Genomic DNA, 17,868 nt, shown 5'->3' on the forward strand with positions numbered 1-17,868 from the left:
GATGCAATTACTAGGAAATAAAGGTAATGATAGAGACTTTATTATAGGTTGTGAGATCTAACTTCTAAATGTTCTAGCTCCCTTATGGCATTAATATGTAGGAATGCTAGGATACACATAGATACATTAAATTATTTCACCATTGGGGCGCCTGGGTGGCGCATTCGGTTAAGCGTCCGACTTCAGCCAGGTCACTATCTCGCGGTCCGTGAGTTCGAGCCCCGCGTCGGGCTCTGGGCTGATGGCTCAGAGCCTGGAGCCTGTTTCCGATTCTGTGTCTCCCTCTCTGCCCCTCCCCCGTTCATGCTCTGTCTCTCTCTGTCCCAAAAATAAATAAACGTTGAAAAAAAAAATTATAAAAAAAATTATTTCACCATTGAGCGATGGAACACATGGAGTGGATTTTTCAAATTTTAGTTAATACAAAGACAAATTAACTTTTGACGTGAAAAAAAGGATTATATTTTCTCATTTGAGGGACTTGTTCTGTGATCTTATGAAATTACTGAGCCTCAGTTGTGCACAATTCAGATAAAATCCTCTGGAACTTTGGAAATCCTAAACCAGAAAACATGCGAACTCTGTCTCCAGTGTTCCCAGGACTTCTGCACCAAACCCCAATGTGCCCACCACTACCTTGACACAATTGTCACAAGAAGAAAAACAGAATTTAGAAATGACTTAGCATAGAGTTCCTCACAATTACAGAGAGATCCTCTAGGGCTCTCACAGCAATGGAAAAGCTCTCAGATTATGGAGGTCTTTACCGTGGTTATGGCGGACCTTCCCTGGAGCTGAAGGAGAATCCTTGAAGAATCAAAAAGCATGATTTGTTAGTTAGCAGATGTCCCTCTGTGAGAGGGAAAGACATAAAACTTGGCTTTGCAAATGAATTTCCATTCAAGGAGAGCTACATGAACAAAATTTTAAGATCTATCTTCCTCCTTCACATTTGGACCTCACGTGTGTCATGTGCTTCACTTCCATCTACCTGAGTGTGAGGCTACTGTCTCCTTTCTCTTCACACCCCACAGCTCCTTCTCTTGCTTCAAAACGATGACCAGGTCTGGTTTTGATACAATGAGACCTGTTTATCAGAAGAAAGGAATAGAAATACTGCTGGAGATTCTACCTTTCAACTCAGTATTGTACTCAGCAGACAAGAGAGGACAATGAAAAATTCTAAAAAATGATTTCCCAAACACTGTTGCCCAAGAAAGAGCCCCTTTAGAACATGCAAGAGGAGCTTTAAATATTCACATCATGACCTGCCTTCCAAGTGCTACCAACAAAATAAGCAGTAAAAGTTGGAGTTTAAGATGTGGGCTATACTGTCTTATGCCACTCAATGTTTAGAATTGCCATGAATCTACAGAAATGATGATGGCACCTTTAAAAAGGGCAGGCTGAAGTTGAAAAGGAAACATCATAAAGATATTTCTCTACATCTACAAATCCCCATTTCCTTCCCTTGCTGCAGGGATCTGAATCCCAGTCATACAAAGAGGAAGCTTCCAAGAGACAGTCTTCAAAGGAATGAACAAAACCCGAGCTGGGTTTGGGAAATCTAGAAGGAGATACCCTCACCCAAGAAGAGGAGGTGTCCATAGGTCTCTAACATCACATCCCTGAACAGTTCCCTCTGACTGTGATTCAGGCATCCCCACTCCTCCTGAGAGAATTCTATGGCCACATCCCTGAAGGTCAGCAGTGTCTGCAATAAAAACCACAGTTATGAAGTGGCCATTGGCAGAGTTCATAATGGTACCTAAGATGCAAGAGGGAGTTAATGTCACCAGCTAGACTCCAAGAGTTGTTCTTCACCGCTTACCTACTTGTACCCACGGACCATACTCCATCATTTTACTTCACCTCTTTTTTCTACCTTATCTTTTACTTCTGGCAAAACACCCTATGGGCACAGTCTCCTGTCATGGACACAGAAAACATACAACAAAATGTAACGACCGCCCTAAGGAAGAGCTTGGGCAGGCCAACTTTGCGCTTAACCCCTGATTCATACCTATGCAGATGGACGACTGGGTTAACTCATGGAGTGAGGACAGTTACCTTGACCCCCGTGTAATACCCAAATCTCCACCCAAGGGGGAGCACAAACCTCATTTACATAACACACAGCCTATGTACGGAAGTGTTTTCTTAAGGCACGTGTGCCACCTTATGCCCAGTTCAGAGAAAATGACATGGCTCCACTTCCTAATTGTCCACCCAAATCTTAAAAGGAAATGATCACACCCCTCCCTCTTGCTCTGTGCATCTCTCCTTTGGAAGTCATTCCCTCTGATCTGCTTATTGGCTGCAAATCAGGGTTCCTGTATGTGACAACCTCAGGTGCTGCACTTTCTATCTACGACTCTATTATATTTGAGGATTTTAACACACAAACATGTCAAGTATGTGAATCTTGTTTTCATTTTCTGAAAATATAAAGCAGTAAATAGAAGGGTATTTCTGTGACCAAAGTGTGGAGATAAATACAAACTTCCTTGGGCTTTCTTTCATTTTTTGTCATTTTATCATGTTTTGCTGTTTTCTCCTTTTTTTCTCCACCTGGTGATGAGACCCTTTCAGTAGCAGAACTTCAAGGGGACAGATGACTCTTTCTAATCACAGAAACTCCCACATGTTATCAACTCTAAAGGCAGCTGCCTTGCCTTTCCAACTCCTACTAAATTCTCAACTGGCCAACCTTCACTCATCGGTGGGAACTGATTCAGCAGGAAGAAACTACTGAAGAGGAGACCTTCCATCTTTAACAACCTTAAAGATGTAAGGGTGTAATTCATTCAAGCGGGGAAATGTAGCATCAATTAAATTTCCTTACACCTTGCAGCCAATGATAGGCACCTGAGACATGCAGAATATGCCCTTCCTCAAGGAAATAACTGCTTTCATGCCTCAAAGTTTAATTTTTATTAAACACTTGAGACATGCAGAATATGACATTCTTTCATCAATGGGCATCAAGGTAGGTGTAAGGAAATTTAATGGAAGCTACATTTGTTTTGGCTTTGTTCTCCTCACCAGAAACTACAAGCAAAGAGAAACCCAGAAGAATGAAGTTTCCAGCTAAAATGTGATGGCTTCTGCACATTGCTCAGTAAATCTAAGATCCTTAGCAAAGATAGGGGGGAAAAGGATGAATGTTATAAGGGAGAGATCTGGCAGAGAGAACCAGGCCAGTTAAAGAAGTGAACACGAAGTGTAAGGAAACAAATTGCTATCAGTGCCTAAGACACACCAAAGGACACATGATCCCTGGTGTGTTCTGTTGGCCCCCAAACAGTGAATCTGATTGTCAGTCTAATTATGAGAGAATACAGTGGATTTATACAAACTTCAATCATATATACTTTCAGTAGAGGCTGGTTTGAGGCAAACAGTTTCAAGCAATGGATTGTAGAGGAGTCCACAGGGCCCACCTGGCTGAAGAGAGGCAGGCCCAGCAGGTGACCTGCCTCAAAATATCTATAGGCCCTAACTAACATGGATACTTACAACCAGGCAGAATTACCACATGAGGGCAAATTCCATAAGTCACCATACAAACTGATCTTCTCCCAGCAAAATCAGCCCCAAGTCACTGACTCAAGGCAGGAGCCTCTCCTCTGCTGTCCTTCCCACCACCTCCCTTGAGGTGTATTCATAAATCTAATGTCTTATTCTGCCAGAGGTGAATTCTTTTCACCACTCATGCCCTCGGCTTCCACAGGATCAGTGACCCATATTTGGGAGCCCCCATCTGAATGGGAGAAGCACCACATTTAGACGGCTGTTTCCCTGTCCTGTATGTCTAGTATATTTTAAACAGAGTTTCTTTTTCACATTTTAAAAACCAAGACTTCCCACCTCTTCCCCCCCCCCCCCCCCCGGTTTTTAACTTTCCAAGTTGTTCTGGGCCTTGTATCAAGACTGTGTATTTTGTATTTATTTTTTAGTGCAAAAAGTTGGTTTCATCATGGCATAAGGAGAGGACCTGTGGGCACCAAGAGCCACAGTGGGGTTATGAAGAGTGGCTGGTTATATACTATGGAGCTGGGGGAGGGAAAGGCAAAAGGGAGACTCTCATATGCTAAAGAGGACTCGTAAGATACCGGGGGCCTTGTATTTTTCATTTTCTTCATCCTGCTCTACAGACAGGTACTAAATGGGGAACTAAAGGGGAACGGTTCTCCTCGACTGAAATCCCACCACCAGACCCCATCAGCAACAGGAATCTTGGACTCAACACCTTCCCCTTTGGGTCTGTCCTAAAGGGATTATTTGCAATAGTTGCAGGACTTATTTAAAGTGACAAGTATTGATGTCCTAGTGAAAGCCTGGTTGGAGAATGTAGAGAAGACTCCTGGTTATAGGGGAGAAGAGTTCTAAGGACCTAACCTTGAGTATTGTTCCTGAAAAGGTTGTAAAGCTTTGGTGAAAACATAAGGCAGAAACACCAAACACATAAATCAACATTTGCGGTTTCTAAATGCATGGAATTTTAGGGGGAAAAGATGACACGGCCTATGACCTGGAACACCAGGCTTACCTGAGAGCTGGCCATTTCTTTTTCTTTCCCGTAGTCCTCTAGATTTCTTTCTCAGAAGGTATCGGTGGAGAAATCACAGCTGCATCAGGAGAAAATGCCCTTAAAGTCACCAACAGAACGTCTTCACCAGAAAAGTGCTCACTGGTAGGTGGGACTTTGAAATGCAGGAGGACCAAACTTCCTAGTTTTTTGTGTCAGGAGTTTTTCAGAAACGGAGACTACGTTCTTGGAGCCCAACCTCTGAGTTTTCCTTCTATAGTTTCAGTGGCTTCTACTCTCACAGACACCCACAAATTCTGCTACAGAAGAACTGTAGGAAACTATAGGAACAGTGTGCTGGGTGGACCTAATCCTCCCACACTCACATAGAGGAGACCTTGTTACCTCTCCTTGAGCAAAAGCCTGCACTCAAATCTCATAAATTAATGGGAAGCCTTGCCAACTGACTCTGGCCTCAGGGAGAATCACCTGGAGCACTTAATTAAGTCGACGCTGTTGTTTCAATCCACACCAATTGACAGAATCTGAGGAGAGGGTCAACAGCATGGGTGGGTTTTGAAACTCCACAGAGGTCCCTTTGGGAACCATTTGGGGAAGTAAGGAAGGGTATGGCTATTATCCAGGTTTAAACCTATTTCTTCTCCAGTGATCAGAGTTTCTGGACATTGGAAAAAAGAGAGTTACAAATTTAAGAGCCAAACACCTCTTGAGCTCTTTAGCCAACCTTTTCCATGTCTTCCTAATTCCCAATGACAGGGCTCCAAGGAACCACAGGCATCTTCCTAGTCCTCCCTGTCAATTGGCTTGGAGAAACTACTCTGTGCCTTGGGCATAAACCTGTCTTTGTCCTTATCGACATTTGGGCTACACTCTTAGTGCTCAAACCCAGTGCTACCAGCAGCCCCTGCCTCAGAGAACTAAAACAGTTAAAAAAACAAACAAACAAACAAACATGGGTCTCCCATAAATAGCAATGGGTCCCAGTCTATGAACTTATTCCTTTGTATCTAGGCCTGTTGAGCATTACACACCCATTTATCCTTAGTTCACTTGCCCCAATTCATTTACTAGACTGAGATTTCTTTGGAAAATGTCATGCCAGAAATTCTTTTTGCCACCAAGGGAAAATATCTAGAATTTGACAGTAGTAACCACATTTGGAAAGAAGGGGAAATAAATGACATTTCAACATGTTTTCTAAGCTCTATCTCTAATGGCACTTTAGCTGAGATTAGTGGAACTGATCATTTAGTCCTATTGGATAAGCTACCAACCTTCTTGTGAGGAAAATGTTCAACTGATATTGGCACAATCCACAGTGCATCACTCATCAAGTTTCAAATAGGTCCTTCAAAATCTCTGCCCTGATTTACTCCATGAATAAGGAAACCCAACAGGACATCAAGCACATAAGAGAGGAATACAAGGCTTAGGCCCTAGATCAATGGTCACACTCAAGCCATCTTGGGCCACAGCTGCATCGAAGGCCAGGACTTCGGACCATGGCAGCCACGGGGGTCAGGGGCTGGAGAGCACAGGGTGGAGGTCCTGGGGGATAGGAGGTTCCTGGGAAGGAGGGTCCTGGCAAGGGAAGGGGATACCAGTCCCTGTATGACCCCTATTGTACCTGTGAGAAAACCCAAAGGCTGAGGATGGAAGTTTGATTAGGACTCTTGAGCAATAAATAACATTGATATCTATCTATATCTTTTGTTCCCAACATTCATGCACTAGTGATGTCTATAGCCATTGAAAACCGATTTTTCCCTGAAACACCCATGCAGTCCTTTTCAGTATAGTCCATTTGATAAGGATAGCCAGTATCTTTTTACCTTCTCTTGGGAGGAAAGGCAATACACCTGGTCAGTAATCCTCAGGGTTCCACAGAGGGTCCATCCTGTATGTGACAACCTTAAAGACTATATTGGATGATAGGAAGTTTTCTGCAGTGTCTCCCATGTTATAGTATGTACATAATTTCATTCTCTGCTCCCCTTCTGAAGGGTCTTTGCATGACACCAGCATACACCTGTGAAAACTTGTGGCTTTAAAGAGACATAAAGTGCCCAAAGAAAAATTGCAGTTTGCTCAAAACCAGCCTAGATATTCAAGGCATCAGCTGTCAGAAAAAGGACTACATTTCAAGACATCCTGAAAATCAAAAACCTAAAACTAAGTACCAATTTTGAGACTCTCTGGGACTGTTTGGTCATTTCTGAAGTTTGATTCCAAAATTCTCTCATATAGTTGAAAGTGCATATGCTTTATTTAAACAGGACAAACCTTACCCTATTATTTGGAAAGAGAGGGATGACAGAGTAATTGAGACTTGAATGCAAAGTCTAAATCTATAAAAGCTTCTCAAAGTCAACACCCATAAATCAAATAACACAGTTAACAAATGGGCAAAAGACATGAATAGACAGTTTTTGGAGAAGATAGCCAGAATGCTAACAGACACATGTAAAGATGATCAACATCCCTCATCATCACAGCAACACAAATCAAAACACTGATGAGGTATCACTTCCCACCTGTCAGAATGGGTAAAATTAACAACACAAGAAACCACAGGGGTTGGTGAAGATGAGGAGAAGGGGAACCCTGTTGCACTGTAGGTGGGAAAACAATGTGGTGCAGCAGCCATTCAGGAGAACAGTATGAGGTTTTAAAATAACTAAAAATGGAATTAGAGGTGCTTGGGTGCCTCAGTTGGTGGAGTGTCTAACTCTTGATTTTGCTCAGGTCTTGATCTCAGAGGCATGGGTCAAGCCCCACATGGGGCTCCAAAGTGAGTATGGAGCCTCTCTTCCTCTCTCTGCTACTCCCACATTCACACTTGCTCACAATCTCCCTCAAATAAATAAACATTAAAAACAAAGAAAAACTTTGTGTCAGTCCATGGTGGCCAAAATAGGAAACTTGTATGATTTAACTCTTCCTAAATTTCTTAAGACTTTTTTTTGCAGACTCGGCACATCATCTATACTGGATGATGATCCTTATACGTCAGATGTTTTGCATTTAGCACTCATTGATGGTTTCAGCTGTGCATGCACAAGCTGAGGGACCAACCTACTGATAGGAAAAGTATCACAAGTAGATAGTCTCCTGAAATAACTACCAAACATCCTTGTCCTAGGGAGCGTCCTTTATACCCGGTAACTTTTTATACCCTGTCTTCCATCATTACAATTTTTCTCTTTTTCATTAGGCCACCTGGAAGCAAGTAAACAACTGGGGCTTAATCAAGGCATTTCCCCCAACTGTCAGGACATTTATCTTGAGAGACAATCACTATGTGTTCAGGCTCTTCTCTGTAGCCTGGAGAAATTACAAAACCTCCCCATCTCATGAGGAAAATATAGTCTGTTGTTCTTCCTGTCAGTGATTTATATATTCATGCCTCCAAGAGTGTTATGTTCATTTACACATCAGTGACCTTGTAAGTAATACTGTGAATAAAGTAATCTATTCTAGGGATGCCTGGGTGGCACAAGTCAGTTAAGCCTCAGAGTCTTGATCTTGGCTAAGGTCCTGTTTTCATGGTTTGAGTTCCAGCCCCACATCAGGCTATGTGCTGATGGTGTGGAGCCTGCTTGGGATTCTGTCTTCCCTTCCCTGCCCCCTCCTCCTCTTTGCTCTTTCTCCCTCTCTCTCTCTCTCTCTCACACACACACACTGAATAAATTAATTAAAATAAACAAAAAATGTAATCTATTCTAGTAATAAATAATAAATTACAGGCATAAAATAAAACCTTTTATAATTATCCTATAAACAGCTGTTCAATTATGTTGTTAATGGTCCCAGAAATAAGGCCAGAGTCTTATCAGTAATATAAGAGTTTGTCCTGTAATAATGAAGAAATACTTGAAATTATCTTTGAATGCATAACTTTCAATATGAGAGATTATAGTTGCCCAGCATTTATCGGGCATGGGGTTTGAAGACTGTTGCACAAAGACACTTTAAATGTCCTTCAAGAAATACAGTTAAGGGAAACTGTTTCTGAATTTAATGTGACTGACCACAGGTGAAGGTGTAGGGAAAGCTAGGTTTTAGGGAATGCAGGCATTCAAGACCAAGTGTTGAACATTGTGCCTTGTGTCCTAGGAGAAATGTTGACATCTTGACAGAAGAAATACTTAAGGAAATCCATTAGCATTATCAAGTGTTTTCAGTTATAATTGTAATAGTGAACTGCCTAGGACAGAAGAAAATGCAGGTGGATGTGTCAGCTGATACATATAAAAAGAATGGTGGTAGGTAGTCAGTAATGAATAGACATTTCCAGTCTGAGGAACTGAAATGGATAGATGTGCTGAAGTTCACTTGGTCTATATTGAGCTTTGATGTCATTGACTCTTTGAAAATAAACAGGTTACAAGGATTGTGTTTGCCAGTCTCAGTTTTATTAAAAATGTTCACTTACTTGAGAGAGAAAGAGAGGAAGAGAGAGCAAGAGAGTGAGAGAGAGAGGGAGAGAGAGAGAGAGCAAGTGAGAACCAGGGAGGGGCAGAGAGAGAGGGACAAAGAGAATCCCAAACAGGCTCTGCGCTGTCAGAGCAGAGCCTGATGTGGGGCTTGATCTCACAATCCCTGATCTCACAAAGATAACCAAGAGATGCTCAACCAACTGAGCCACCCAGTCTCATGTCAATTTCTTAGTTCAGCCTGAACGCTGGAAAGGGACAGGAATTCTGACACCCTCAAAAGGGGATAGGACATTCTTGCTCCATGGGAGTTTCAGGAGCCAACCCATTCATCACTCTGCTTTCCATTTCTGAACATCTAGAAGTCAGTTAAGTGTTAAAAAGTAAATATACATACTTTGTGAAATGGAAAGAGGACCCAGCAGTGCCTTCAACTGTCTCTCTTTTGACCTTCACCTGTATGTTCTAGCTGTTTCCATTCTTCTTTCCAGGTCAGCATTTAGCTCAGGAAGAAGTCCCAGCAGGCAAAGCATCCCAGGATGGGAAAGGAAACTACCCCTTCCAGCAACAGGCACTGCCCTGAGCCAGCAAGACCCCACATGCCTCACAGCAATGCAGTGATTGGCCTGACCTTCACCACCTGCATGTACCACCACCCTTCCTCCTACATTTTCTTTATATAAACCTGGAAGGATTTTCAGCAGGTTGGGGACAGTGTTTGAGATGTTAGTTACCTGCCTTCTCAGTGTTGGCCTCCGTGAAGAAAATCTTGTTTTATCACCATTCATCTTGCCAGTGTTCTTGCTGGCTCCGGGGGTCCCACACAGACCAGATTTGGCCACTTGCCACTGACAAAATCCAAAGGCAGAGAGATGAGAGGTGGCGAAACACAAGAGGAAGTTATTTCAGGGAGGCTGACACTGCAAAGATGGCTGAATAACGTCTCAAGGACTGTCTCCAAAGTGCTGGATACACTTCCAGGTGTATGGAAGGGAAAAGGGGAGAGGTGGGTGGAGGGACAAAAGGAGTCAGTATCTGCAGGTAGACAGTGAAGTCTGTCATTGTCTACGAGTCAGTCTAGGGTGGGGTCTTTCTGGCTCAGGGCAGTCTTTGAGGCGTGAAGGGTAGTTCCAGTTCCCCTGAGGGATACTTTGTCCTCAGGGTCTTCCTCCTGAGCCGGGAGACAAGCTGGAAGGAACCCAGTGAGGAAGTTTGAGGTCAAAATTCAGGCAGCAAAAGTCCTCTGTCTTGCCCTTGGATTTGGGCAGCCAGGAGTGGCAGAACTGGGTCTGTCTGGGGCCACTGGAACCAGGTGCTCCTGTACCCTTGGGTCCTGCTTACAAAGTCATTACCACAATCTATCCAATAAACATGTCCCTCATCTCCCATTGTTTATATGTGTGTGTGTACGCGTGTGTCTTGAGAACACTTCCGATAGCCTCTCTTAGCAAATCTCAAGGGTACAATACACTAGTATTAAGCACACTCACCGAGGTGTAAACATTCACTGCTCACACATCCTGCATCAGTAGTGCTTTTTGCCGTTTGACCAACATCTAAACATTTCCCCCATCCTCAGCCCCTGGCAACAAACTTGCTAATCTTTAATAATTTCGCCATTTTTAAGATTTGCGTGTATGTGATTTCATACAGTATATATTTTTCTGTATGTGGTTTATTTAACTTAACAAAATATCCTCTAGCAACCTCTAAGTTGCTGGCAATGGAAAAATGTCCTTCTTTCCTGAGGCTGATACATATGCCAAAACTAAATTAGGTGAAGGACATCTACTAGGAAGGAGTTAATAGCAGAGATGAACATTTAATTTTTATTTATTGTAAAGTTTATTGATTCATTTTGAGAGAGAGAGAGAGAGTAGAGAGAGAGAGAAACAGAGAGAGAACGAGCAGGGTTGGAGCAGATAGGGAGACAGGGGATCTGAAGTGGGCTCTGTGCTGACAGCAGAGAGCCCGATGTGGGGCTCAAACTAACCAACTGTGAGTTCATGACCGAAGCCAAGGAGGGACACTTAACTGACTGAGCCATTCAGGTGACCCCAGCGATGAACATTTTATTAGAATTATGTGCCTGGCAGGGCAAACATATGTTTGATAAACATTTGCTCTTTCCTTTTTCTTTGAATGCACTTCCTACTTTTTGAGATGTAAATCCCTATCCCCTCCTCCTTAATTCAAAATGGTATATAAGTATCAACTGCCTGACTTTGAGTCTCATCATCTTTAAGTTTCTCATAACTAAGAAGTTTTTTTTTTTGTCATCTGACCGTGCCTTATATCAGTTTAATTGATAGGCTGGCCAAAGAATAGAGAACAGATGAAGGAAAATGTTTTATTCTTGTACACATTCATTCTGCTATTAAAAACGACCTCTGTTCTTCAGAGCTAAAATATAATGGGAAGACAGAGTTTGGGCAAAAGAGGAATAATAGCTTTATTGTTTTGTCAGGCAGAAGAGGCTGAAGTAGGTTAAAGCCTTCAACCTTGCAAGCCCACCCAGAAGAGGCTGGGGTGGGGGGCGTTTATAGGGAAATACACGATCCATAGATTTTGACAGGAATTGTGTTTGTGTTGCCAGCCTTTGTCATCATATTTCCAGTGTGGGCCTTGGTTCCTTAAAGAAAAAAAAAAGGGGTGGGGCGTAAGAAGGGATAAGGAGGGGTTTCTCCAAGAGAAAAAAAAGTTACTTAGTTTAATAGCAAGGCTTGCTGTTGGTTTCATGCCACCATTTTGATTTGTTCAACTTGATGTTTCTAAGGGGCTTCAGTTTCAGGCAGCAGGACAACTGAAGTTAGAACACTTCATATTTTACTGTGACAAACCAGTCAATATTTTCTAGGATGGCTACAATAAAGACAACAGGATAACACCAAATTTCAGTGAAAATAATGAAAAATTAGAAATCTCATATATTGCTGTAAGGAGTTAGAAAATACATTCACTTGGGAAAACTGTTTGGCAGCGACTTGCAAAAATAAGCTTTGCTACTGAAGGGGAGGGTTTTATCCTTCCAAAATGTGTCTCTTTGGCCTAAGGATTACTTTAAAGGAACAGACAAAGGAAAAGCTGTGGACCCAGTAGAGGTTTGCTTTTGAAAGAGCCATTTGCTTTTATAAAGGAAAGCTTCATTTGTGAGGGTGCCTCCCTCTTCTGCAGGGGAAAGAGGAAGAATGTGTAAATCTCCAGAAACTCTGGTCAGTGGAGAAGGCATGGATTTAAATCTGGACAACAACCATAGCCATGATACTCTTTTTTGTCTGGTCACCTCCCCAAAACCTTCCCAATAGGATCACTTGTGGAATTTCAAAACATGATCAGATCCGGTGCCCTCCCCCTCAGATTCTGTCAATTGGGGTTTGTTGAAACAATGATGATGTTTTAGTTAAGTGCTCCAGGTGATTCTAAGTGAAGCCAGGAAGAAGCACGAAGATTTTCCATTAATTTAAGAGAGGTGAGTGCAGGCTTTGACTCTAGGAGAGGTACCAGGGTCTGCTCTATGGGAGTTGCAGAGGATCAGGTCCATGTAACAAAGTGTGCCGATGCTGTAGCAGCATTTGTGGGCGTCTGTGGGAGGAGAAGTCCTGTGACAACAAGGAAGGAAAATTCAGAGATTATTCTCCAAGTTGGAGCTCAAAGGTTTTGAATAGCTCCTGATACAAAGAACTAGGAGGTTGGGCCTTTTCTGCATTACAAAGTCCTGCCTGCAGGCGATCAGTTTACAGGTGGAGAGGCTGTGTTCCTGGCTTGGAAGACATTTTCTCCTGATACAGCTGTGAGATCTCCAGCAAAATCTTCGGAGAAGAAATCTAGGGGACCAGATGAAAGAAGAAATGGCCAGTTCACAGGTAAACTGTGCGTCCGAGGTCAGAGCCCGTGCCCTCTTTTTCTCTTGAAAGCCCATGCTAACTGAAATTACAAGTGTTGGTTTTTCTAGTTCTGAGATTTCTGCTTTATTTTTTCACCTAATTTTTAACCTTTTCCGATGATACTCAAGATTAGGTTTGTAGAACACTCTTCCATTGCATCGCTGAGCCTTCTCCCCCTTCTCCAACTCCAAATTAAAGTTATGCAAGTATTGAAAATATTCCCTTTGTGAACCAACTACAGGGGAAGGCGTTGAGTCCAAGATTCCTATTGCTGATGGGTCTGGTCCTGGGTTAGCACTCAAGAAAAATAATTCCCATTAGGTCAGATCTGGATGCTTTATCACCTCTCTGGAGACCAGGAGGAAGAAAGTGCACAAATACACAGGATGGATATAAGGCCCGGGTTAACTCCAAAGTTGTCTGATAAAAAGAAGACTTTTGCTCTTTAGAATGTAAAAAAGATACCCCATTTTCAGTTTATTTCATTACAACTGATTTCATTATTGCTGATATGAAATGCTTTAACTTGGCTTTGTGCTCTCTGCTAGATTTCTCCTCTATAACGCTCACATTTCCCTTCTCATTTGTAAGGGTTTTAGGTATATTTCCTGAGTGATGTGCAGAAACCATCCCATTTCAACTGGAAACCTCTTTCTTCTGAGTTTCTCTTTGCCTGTAGTTCTGATGAAAGGAACGGAGGCAAAAGAAATGTCGATAGGATTAAATTTTCTTACAGCTTGCCATCCATTGATAAACACTAGATATAGGCAGAGTATGACATTGCTCAAGGAATTCACAATTGCCTTCGTGTGAATGCTTTGCCAGAGGCAAAAGGGAAGCTTAGCTTGAGGAGAGTCAGACTGCCAGTATTCTGTGTGTCTTCTTGACTATCTGGAAATGCTTTAGAAACTTCTTTTATCTCTATGCCTCCAACTTAAAGCAGATCACCAGTGTCTCCTCACAATCCTACTGCAGCCCTTGGTGCCACAATTCCTCTCTCTGTGCTTTCATGAAAACAGCTTTTTTGACAAAAGAGGGCTCCAGAATCCTTTCTTGACCCCTTCTCCGAACCCACATCCCAGCAGTTTCCACTGGACATGAAGGCCCTCACCTTTGTATAGTAGAGATACTGACTGCTGGGGATGGAGGTTCTAAATCACTCAGACCTCCATCCTGTAGATTGTTAGTTTACTCCACACTCTTGATGCAAATCTATTCTTCTATTTACTTTGTATTTTCAGAACAAGAAAAGAAGAATCCCATAGTTTACATGCTTGCACCTTAGAATACTGAAGAAGAATAGAACAGAAATGAGGATTGAAACAAAAGCTTTTAGTGAAACAGCATATGGTGAGATCATCAAGCACAATGGTCAAGAAACTATTCTTGAGATGTTGGATGATGCAAGACAGTTTATTGGAGTAGCACAGAGTCTGGACCTGTGGACAGAGAGAGCTATACTGTGGCTTCATGAAGCTTATATGTCCTGGGGAGGAGGGTACATGCACGCAGATTAGATCACAAATGTTCCTTTGAATTTTTTTTTTTAAGTTTATTTACTTATTTTGAGAAGGAGATAGTGCACATGAGGGGGGAATAGGGAAAAATGGGGAAAGAAAGAGAATCCCAAGCAGACTCCACACTGTAGCAGCACGGAGCCCTATTCAGGGTTTGACTCAAACTGTGAGATCATGACCTGAGCCAGAACCAAGAGCTGGAGGCTTAACCCCTTGAACCACTCAGGTCCCCTTTCCTTTGAATTTCTAACTGTAACACTGCTTCTGCAGGATTTCTCTGGTGATTACCGTTCACTTCAATGTTAGTTATTGAGGACATGTATAGGCAGTCAGGAGACCCCTTCAGAATGTAGCAAGCAGCAGTTACTGGATGCTTATTAAAACCATGCAGGCTGTAGGTCAATCTTCTGGGCTAAAGGTGAACATTTTTCTGTTTGTATCCCTCATCATACTAGACTCAAATAATAGCTGTTTTATGTATATCATTCAACGTGTTTGTGTGAATAAAAGACCTAAGCATCAGTATCCAAAACTAGATTTATGAGTTTAATGTCATTGAAAATGTTTCTTAGTTACCATGACCATTTTCTACTCTTTACTTTTTTTTTTTTTTTTTTTTTTTGGTTTATTTATTTTGTGTATGAGTGAGAGTGAGATCGAGAGAACACAAATGGATAAGGGGCAGAGAGAGGGAGAGAGAGACAATTCAAGCACGCTCCCTGTTATCATTGCAAAGTCCACTGTAGGGCTCAAACTCAGGAGCCTTGAGATTACAACCTGAGCCAAAATCGAAAGTCATATGATTAACTACCTGAGCCACCCAGGTGGCCATTCACTCTATCACTTTTATTGTGTATGTAACTACTTTCTAAATGTATGGATATATGCATGAAGTGTAAAAAGATCAATTTTGTGGGGACACATTCTTGTTTCCATCATTCTTTTCAGCTTTGACACCTGGTATGAACATTGCTTTAGGATCCCCTCTGGATATCAGCCAGTGTGCCATTTTAGATCAACTCTAGGTCAGAGAACCTGGGTTAAAACCTAGTCTCTTCCATGTACTGGATGCTTGACACAATACTCAGAGAAATAGAAGAATAACGTGTTTGCTCTCATAGGTGATAATTCCTTGTAATTATCATTTATTTTCCATTAATATATGAAAAATGGGTAGGTGCCTTCTACTAAGTAGGAAATGTTCAGAAAGGCTTGTTGTTGCCTATTCTGCTATTCTAGTAGAACCTGTGTTTGTTACAAAACCCATTTAGTTCCAAGTATTCCAAGAGTTCTTGCCTTTGAGTTCTTGCTCTTTGTTATTTAAAGATCTATTCCCTGGCCAATAGGCTAATACCTTGTTAGAAATGCAGAATCTAGGGACACTTGGATGCCTCAGTCAGTTAAGCATCTGACTCTTCATTTCAGCTCAGGTCATTAGCTCATGATTCCTGAGATGCACCTCCAAGTCAGACTCTGCACTGACAGTGGGGACCCTGCTGGGGATTCTCTCTGTCCCACTCTGTTGACCATCTCCCCTCTCTGTCTGTCTGTCTCTCTTTCAAAATAAGTATATAAACTTAAAAAATAAAAAGCTTTCCAATACACCGTTGTGAAATTGTAATTCATATTAGAATATGCTATGTACATTGTAACACACCTTGACTTTCCATCTAAGAAAGAGACACCAGGTATACTATGTGATGTGAATATAGTATTTAAAAACATGGATGCCTTTGTTGATGCCTTCATTTTATGAATTCGCTTGAATAAACACAATATTCATACTGGTTCTTACCTCAAAGTTAGAAAATACATGAAAGCATATTATTGTGTTGAAAAAGATCTTTCTGCAGAAAGCAGGAAACCCCTCTAAGTCAGAACCAATTTTCCTAAAGTACCTGAACAAACAGGAATTCACTTCTTGGTGAGTCACAGGTAGATTCTATACCAGCTGGGGTTGTCACACAAAGGAAATGTGAATTTTAACAATTAAGGAGATCACAGGTAATCACTTCCAAAGCAGAGATGCTGGGAAGGGAATGGTTTCATATATAGTCAGGGTGGAGAATTAGAGGGAGAGCCCATCATCTTGTGTAAAGGTGGGGATAAGGTTGCACTTGGGCCTGAAGAAAACAGTTGTATACAGGGGCGCCTGGGTGGCTCAACTGGCTGATCATCCGACTTCAGCTCAGGTCATGATCTTGTAGGCTGTGTGCTCGAAATCTTGCAGTTTGTGAGTGCGATCCCTGCATTGGGCTTTGTGCTGACAACTCAAAAGCCTGGAGCCTGCTTCTGATTCTGTGTCTCCCTCTCTGTCCCTCCCGTGCTCATGCTCTGTCTGTCTCTCTCTCAAAAATAAATACACATTCGAATTTTTTCTTTTTTAAAGCAAACCGTTCTATACATACTATGGATGTTACATAGTAAATGAGGTTTGTGCTTGCCCTTGGGGGGAGAGTTTAGTATTATAATGAGGTCATGGTAACAATCCTCTTCCCTTGGTTGGCACCACTGTCTACCTGCTTAGGAGTGAGTCAGGGGATGAGCTCAGACAGGGTGGGTATAAGCTCTTTCTCAGAAGACATTACCTTTTGTTGTATACCTTCTGTTTCCATCACAGGAGACAATAGCCCTGGGGTGTTGTTGCCTGAAGTAACAGATAAGGTTGAAAGAAGAAGTGAAATAAAATGAGGGCCTAAGGGCAGTGGGTATCAACAAGTAAGCAGTGAAGGTCAGGTCTTGGGGTCCAGCTGGTGACATTAACTTCCTCCTGCATCTTAGGTACCATTGTGAATGCTGCCTATGGCTACTTGGTAACTGTGGCATTTGTTGCAGGGACTGCTGACCTTCAGGGATGTGGCCATAGAATTCTCCCAGGACGAATGGGGATGCCTGAACCAGAGTCAGCGAGAACTGTACAGGGATGTGATGTTAGAGACCTGTGGACACCTCCTCTTCTTGGGTGAGGATAACTCCTTCCAGACTTCCCAAACCACACTCAGGGGTTTGTTCTTTCCTTTGAAGACTGTCTCTTGGAAACACCCTCTTTGCATGACTGGGATTCAGATCCCTGCAGTCAGAGAAAGAACTAGGGGTTTGTAGATACAGAGAAATATCTTCATGAGGTGTCCTTTTCAGCTGTAGATTCCCCTTCTTTAAGGTTAGGTAAGAGCATCATCATCTGTAGATGAGTGGTAATTGTAAACATTGAGTGACGTAAATTGGTACTGCCCACTTAAGCTCCCAACTGCTACTCATTCCTGTAGTGGTAGTACTTGAAAGTGAGGTCATGATGTGAACACTGGAAATTCCTCTTGAGTGTACTAAAGGGGCTGTTGGGCCACAGCATTTGGGAAATCATTTTCTAGAATTCTGCACTGTCCTCTCTTGTGTACTGAGCACAATATTGGGTTGAAAGATAGAATCTGAGAAATAGTTACGTTCCTTTTTTTTCTGATAACCAAGTGTCACTGTGTCAA

At 42.2% G+C, this 17,868-nt stretch overlaps 2 protein-coding genes across 5 annotated transcripts in view; one reads left to right on the top strand and one right to left on the bottom strand.

Annotated features, from left to right (window-relative positions):
• Window positions 1-17,868, top strand: part of LOC123578633 (zinc finger protein 345-like) — a 223,946-nt gene that overhangs the window by 112,248 nt on the left and 93,830 nt on the right. For 2 of the 4 annotated variants that reach the window (XM_045441631.1, XM_045441633.1), the window contains exons 1-2: window positions 10,945-12,851; window positions 17,225-17,351. The exons of 1 other annotated variant lie outside the window; for it this stretch is intronic. In XM_045441631.1, the coding sequence (XP_045297587.1) occupies window positions 12,825-12,851; window positions 17,225-17,351 (154 nt within the window). In that variant the 5' untranslated portion in view covers window positions 10,945-12,824. Of the gene's footprint in view, window positions 1-10,944; window positions 12,852-17,224; window positions 17,352-17,868 lie in introns of those variants that run through there. One more of the 4 variants, XM_045441634.1, reaches the window with a different exon arrangement.
• Window positions 750-4,587, bottom strand: LOC123578644 (putative protein ZNF720). The gene is made up of 3 exons (XM_045441647.1): window positions 4,553-4,587; window positions 1,588-1,714; window positions 750-1,087 (listed from the first exon to the last, which is right to left on the bottom strand). Exons 1-3 carry the CDS (start codon window positions 4,565-4,567, stop codon window positions 978-980), a joined length of 252 nt encoding a protein of 83 aa, XP_045297603.1. The 5' UTR covers window positions 4,568-4,587; the 3' UTR covers window positions 750-977.

The sequence above is a fragment of the Leopardus geoffroyi genome, chromosome E2, assembly GCF_018350155.1.
Source record: "Leopardus geoffroyi isolate Oge1 chromosome E2, O.geoffroyi_Oge1_pat1.0, whole genome shotgun sequence".
Taxonomy (NCBI): domain Eukaryota; kingdom Metazoa; phylum Chordata; class Mammalia; order Carnivora; family Felidae; genus Leopardus; species Leopardus geoffroyi.

What these genes read in the sequence shown, in the direction of transcription:
- LOC123578644 (XM_045441647.1), bottom strand. An exon ending in TGGACACCTCCTCTTCTTGG is followed by an intron (nt 1,088 to 1,587) that starts GTGAGGGTATCT and finishes TCTGATAAACAG; the next exon opens with GTCTCATTGTATCAAAACCA.